Genomic DNA, 6,454 nt, shown 5'->3' on the forward strand with positions numbered 1-6,454 from the left:
CACTTTTGGTTCCCTCGGAGTTCCCCCTGGTTTATCAGATCATATTGCATAGCATGTTTGCTTCCTAGAAAAGTAGTTATGACTTTATTTTAAATTTCTATACAACCTCATCTGAAGGTTAAAAGCTTAGGTATGTATCTAGGTATAAAGACTGCACTGTTAAAAGTTCATGTGCTAAATACTTCATAATTTCTACAGCAGGGAGAAAGTTCCTCGTAGCAGACTGAAGGGTGTATTTTCCCCATGCTTTAATGTAGAAAACACATGTAACTCAGATAATCAGGGGAAAAAAGGCTATTATGTGAGCTTCAGAGGCTCTCAGGTTTCTGTCTGGTTTTAATGCATATTTGTTAAACTAAACCAGGTAAATATCATCCCTACGATTTATACTTTTAATCTGGCAGTCAGTTGTTGCTTTTGACTGTTATTAATGTATGTATCACTTTCATAATAGCTGGTTAATACATTGTTTTGGAAGTGTTTCTAGAAGCAACCATTAGGATTAATTTGAGTTATGCACCAAAGCTGCTTTTTAATTCCAGATCAAAGTTTAATTTAGGTCAAATATGGGATTAAAAAAAAGAAGAGGGAGATGCTCAGTCAAGTTGTTCGCTGGTTTCAGAACATGTTTCATGTTCCAGTCACAAGGATACTTGGCCCGCTGTTTGCGGTTCTCGTCCAGCAGCTTTACTGACTCTGAGATTTTACAGCAAGGTGAGGGAACTTCCTTTTCAAGACCTTCTGCCTCGTCTTCTCTAGGTTTTGCCTTCTTGCCCTTCTACATAAAAATTTTTCAAGTCTGAGTCTGAAATAAAGAAGTCAGTGTGGTTAATTTCGAGGTAGCTTGTAACATGCTTAATTAGCTCAGACCCCTAATTAATTAGAGGCTCCCAGTGATTAACAACTTCAGTATTAATTTGCTTTCGATAAACACAAATACCTGCAAAGCCAACTATTTTTTTCCCTTCTGCTCTTGAATTCTACAAAAATTCAACCTCTGGGAGGATCTTAGGTACCCTGCATGTAAAATGACTTACAATGCAACTTCACAGATAACAGGTCTTTTAATAATTAAGATGGGAACAGAAAAAACCCAGAGGAAGCTGTAATTTTTAAAAAGCCTTCTTTTCAGTCTACTAGCTGTAAAAGTAACAAAACAGGATTACTACTATTTCTTTTTCCTTGCAAAGTGGAATAAGGAGGACTGAGGAACAGATCAGAAAATATAATTGTGTCAAAAAAATCTTTTTACCTGATGAAGTGATTCACATGAGGTAAGTAATAGAATTTCCTCCTTTTATACTTTTTGTTCAAGTACCATGGTATTGGCCATTCCTTATAAGTGTACCTGTAAAGACGGATAAAAGTGATTAGAGAACATAGACTTTTTGTCTTCATTCTTGGATTCTACCAGTTACACTTGGTTACAGTAAGGTGATAAAGTGGCCTGACTGGTAGATTGCAGAACTTGCATGTGGGTACTTACTTTGAGCTCTATTGCTGGCTTGGTTTGTAACTCTACATCTCACACATAGCTCCGTGTCTTTCTGTAGAAGGGCGTTTGAATAGAGGGCCCAATATAGATAGTGATTCTTTGCATTTTTATTTAAAAGTTACTCCTTTGTAAGAAAACTTTCAACAGCTGATGTGAACAAACTGTGGATGAAGAAAGTTTTGTTTCTACTACAATTTTCTTTTAAATGCCCGTGTTTGAATGTCACGTCAAGTGCAAATCCGCCTGAACATAAGGTTTTCCCTCTAAATACAGATTATTATTTCTGTTTGGGGTTTCTCTTGTGTAGGGGCTGCACAGATGGCTTGTGCTGACTTACCTACAGACTCCAGTGCATCCAGATTGTCTCAAACCTACTATTAGTGTATTGCAGAGTTTCTACATGTGCTTAAAGACCACTTCATGTCATCTGCCCCTTTTTCCCTGCTTTAACTGAGGACTGGACTCCTACATATATAGGCAAACCCTGCTTGGAAACACTGTCCACAAAGAAGAAAGGGGCATACAGAAGCCTTATTCCTAGAGATGTAAATCTAGTGGTTAGTGCATTTAGTACTCTGCTGATTTATATTTAACAGGTAAACAGGTTAACAATTCAAAATTCACCATTATTATAAGGTGTGACCTTCTCTTAGCTCCACAGTTAAGAGTGTAGATGAGTACTGTAATTATTGTTTCAGATGCCAATATGATTGAGGGTAAAATACTGGTTAATGAAATAGCAAGTCCTGCCAGAGCCTTCAGCATCATCACCTGAAATTACAGATTACTGAAAATATCTGGGCAATCAACAATTCTAAAGGTAGCAGCTTCTAAGTCAAATATCTACCAAGACTAGCAGGGTATTCCAGTGGATGTTTATGTGGTCCCATGCGATACTCTGGGTAGTGCAGTCAGTTGTCCCCCAATATTTGTGGATTTTGCATTATAGCTAGGGAAGTCCAGATGGTGCAACTTGAACAGTACTCCCTCGTTCATTCACGTGGTACAGACATCCTCTGAGCACAGAAATCATATTAGCTACATAGAACTGATTGCGTTATAGAGTTTTCACTGAATTATTTAGCAGCAATTATATCCACATTAAACAAAAAACAAAAGTCAAGAAGCACCTGAATGCTGCCCAGAAAATACCTTCCTTTCTCTACAGTGTATGCATCCTTTCTTGATTAGATAAGGATTTTTTTGGTAAAGAGACATGCCACAAGAAAATTCACACATATGAAAAAGAAAGCTCTTTTCCATACCAGTAGGTGCGTCCTAGGAAGTCATGTCTCCACTCGCCAGGTACAGGTTTTTCATGGCCAGTTTGTAAAAGCCTCAAAGCAATTTCTCTTTCTCTGACAACCAAGTCTATATTTTTCATAGATTTTTCTACCTGGAAAGAGGAAATAGATTCAGGATGAGCCAACAAAACACAATGTTGACAATTAAAGATCTCAAATGAAGATCTAAGGCAAAATATAAACGAAAAGCAAATGTAAAATGCAGTAGGAGTTCCATCATGAGTAATCTCATAGTTGGGGACTGAGTGAAACAGCAGAACTGTCCCTGTGCACTAGAACAGTAAAGAATGGGTGCTTAAAAAAAACTAACTTACAAGTAGAAGAGAGATGAAGTAACAGACAGTCTGAATATTCATTAAAGACTACCTGGCTAATACATAAAGTCAGATCTAAGGCTGATGCTACAAGTATAGAAAGCTCTGAGGCAGGAAGAAAGTTGGAGAAGCAAATAGAAGATATGCTGTATGTATTTCTGTCAGATGGTTTGTAACAGCTGCTTGTTGTTCTAATTTCCACTTCTGAGGCTGTGACCAGACTCCACAATGCCTGTTGGCTGATGAAGAAGCTGCCTTGACCAAACTATGACACTCAAGGTGAAGGTTTTTAGTCAGGTCTGCCACATAATACTACTGCAACATAATATTACTGCAACGCACAGATGGATTTTCTCCAATTTATTGCATCTTCTCTGATTTATAAGTACAGTGACAAAATGGCAAGAGTAGGAGACCAAATCCTGCCTGACACAAAAAACAGAGATAATAATGCAGTTGCATGTGATGGCAAATATACAGTTAAATGATAAACCATGCAAAGAAATTCAGAGGAACAATGTAAAGGTCAGACTTTTCCCAAATTAATGTGGATAAACAGAGGGGTATCCGAGAATATCTTTCATGTCAGATAGATTATTTAACTGGCCAGTGAAGGTGTGGATTTCCATCAGTGAGACATAAGCATAGACATGGCAGTTGATTCAGAAGTAAATGACATTTTCAATGGTAAAAATACTGAGGAAAGAATTTAATAAATTAGTTGCAGAATGACAATTACCAAAAGGAGGAGATGGCAAAAGTGAGCACAGCAAAGAGCCAAAGGGCAGAATTTTGGAGAAGACAATGTCAGGCAAGAAGCTGGCGAAAGTTAAGTAGATAAAAAAGTTTGTGAAGGATTTACTACGAACTTTCTAGAAATCTTCTAGAGCAGTTTCAGGGCACGAAGATGGCTAAGTATTTCTTAACATTGTAACAGGTGGAGAGGCCTTTCCCACAATGTTGCTTGAGCACAGTGTGCTTACACTAAAAATCGGGGAAATATTTAAAAAATGGTCTTTTAAGAAGTTTCCAAATACTTCACCTCTCACTCAGCAATTTTACTTAGAGTTATATTTTTAGCTAGTATGAAAAAGTTACCTTTTCTAATCGTTCTGGACTTGGCATAGGCCTGAGTTGTCTTTTTGATTCTTGCTCTAAAGTTAAAAGCATGTTTTTTTCCTTCAGGAGGACATACCTAGAGCAGAAAGCATAATACTTCAAAAATAATTTCTAGATGCATCAGCAATTATTATCACAACCCTGCTGGACACAGCACGTATAACCCCATATCCTGTACCTGCTAGCTTCCTAGAAAGGAGCAAAGGCTGCTCAACTGGAACGAGCCCAGAGGTGGGCAGGGGAGGGCTGACGTACGTAGGCCACACACAGACAGGCTGAGGCAGACAGGTTTACTTAACTGGGAATAAAGAAGGCTAAGGAGGGTAGGGTTAACGCTAAGTAGTCTTCCTCTACCTGACAGAGACAGACTCTTCTTACAGGTGTACAGCAAAAGGACAAGACATAGCAAGGGAAAAACTATTCACAGTAATAATTAAGTACTAGTTTAGCCCTGGCATGGGTTGCCTACAGTAGTGATGGAATCTCCATCCCCAAAGGCTTTCAAAATCTACTTTAGTGGTTAACCCCACCAGAGGTCACTTACAACCAAGTCCATCCTGCAGTTTGAACAACCCTCAAAGGGCTCAAACTCAACCTCTTCCTACCAAACCTGAACCCTTTGTACTGGATACAACTATCACACAGCCACCTGCAGTGCAGCTTTCGTATTCTGAGCCGTACCAGAACTCAGGCTGCTTCAGGCCCAAAGCAGGCTTAATTAAGCATGCAGAACTGTATGCAGACTAAATTTATCAGCTAATAAGTTCACTAGCCACATTTTAATGAAATACACAGAGCTGCTTTGAAAGAAAAGAAGCTACTTCACTAAAACTTACTTACCAAAGTTTGTGCAAGTCTTCACTACTCTTGCCCCTTAGCTGCTTTATATTCCATGCATCCCCTGTAAAAAAAAAAACCACATTTAATAGAACAAAGCTCTCTTATTCTGAAAAAAAGTGCTTCTATTAGCAGGCTCAGCTGACTCCACGGAACAAGGATAATTTTTTTTTTTTTTAAATACTACCTCTTGGAAAACTATCCGTGTGGATGTTCAGCTTTGCTTTGAATATGCAAGTACATTAAAAAGGCAGCGATGTGTACTGTTTGTGTTTGCAAAAGGCTGGGAGGAGGGAAAGCTGTAAGATGAATCTTTACACTGAAGTATTTTTCTTCCGTGGTACTGTGTATTTCATCAAAGAACATCTCTTCTGTGATACACTCTCACTTAAGAGTCACACAGAGGATTTACAGCAAAATCTTTTGCTGCATAATAGCTATTTGCTTTCATAAATACAGAATACACTGAAAAAATAAAATAAACAGGCATGAAACGCAGAAGTATATTCATCTGTATATATATACAAAAAAGATAAAACTTTATGTAGCTGTAAATAGTTTCTATAATGCAAAAGAATAGGTCAGGTATCCGCTGACCGCAAGTGGCTCAAAGATCACTACCAGAAATGCTAAATGTGACTCACCAGACTTTACTGTTTTTTCTCCCCAGTTTCTGGGATCATCAAAAAACTCCTCCAGGCCTTTCCGAGACAAAGTAGTGTGCAGAAACTTCAACTGATGGAGGGGCTCAACTTTTGCCAGGTTCTTGTGGAATAGGTTCACCGTCAATCTGCATAAAAATTAAACGGCAAACTATATATGATAGGAAAAAATAACATTCAGATAAAAGGAGAATGTTTCTTTCATTCATAAAAGCACAGCTCTTACAGACAGACAAATACCACAGTCTAGGAGGAAAAGGCATGGGTTCAGGTCTTCATAAAAATATCATCTCAGTGTTGTTTTCTCCTCTACCCCATGTCTCATCTAATTATCATTTATCTATACTTAGAGATAAATAACAATTTGAAAGTTAAAAAGTTTGAGCTACAGTGTATAAGAACACATCCTCCTACGCTGACTTTAACTAAACGGCAAAAGCAGTAAAAACACGGTATAAGCACAAAAAAAAGCCCCACGCTGGAAGCATAACAGCTGCGAAACAGTAAAGTGCACAGAGAAACGCTTCACACTGCGCTTATGACACACTACACCTTACACCCTAGGCCGCTCTGCTGCCCGCAGCCGAGGTTTCTGCCAGGACACCAGACAGCCTGCCTCCCGCCAGCGCGGAGCGGGAAGGCCGCGAAAGGCGGCTCTCCCCTCTCCCGGGAACCACACTACGGCCTGTAATGCACTGCATGCCCACCCCAACTGGTTCCCGA

At 39.0% G+C, this 6,454-nt stretch overlaps 1 protein-coding gene across 1 annotated transcript; it reads right to left on the minus strand.

Moving 5' to 3' along the window:
- Positions 1-512: 512 nt before the first annotated feature.
- On the minus strand, positions 513-5,859 carry MRPL47 (mitochondrial ribosomal protein L47; the record flags this gene model as incomplete). Its single annotated transcript, XM_010285038.1, has 6 exons — positions 513-805; positions 1,253-1,348; positions 2,761-2,891; positions 4,212-4,308; positions 5,073-5,133; positions 5,714-5,859. Coding segments are annotated over 6 exons (649 nt in total), but the record flags the coding sequence as incomplete, so codon positions are not given.
- Positions 5,860-6,454: the final 595 nt, after the last annotated feature.

The sequence above is a fragment of the Phaethon lepturus genome, unplaced genomic scaffold, assembly GCF_000687285.1.
Source record: "Phaethon lepturus isolate BGI_N335 unplaced genomic scaffold, ASM68728v1 scaffold27564, whole genome shotgun sequence".
NCBI lineage: Eukaryota > Metazoa > Chordata > Aves > Phaethontiformes > Phaethontidae > Phaethon > Phaethon lepturus.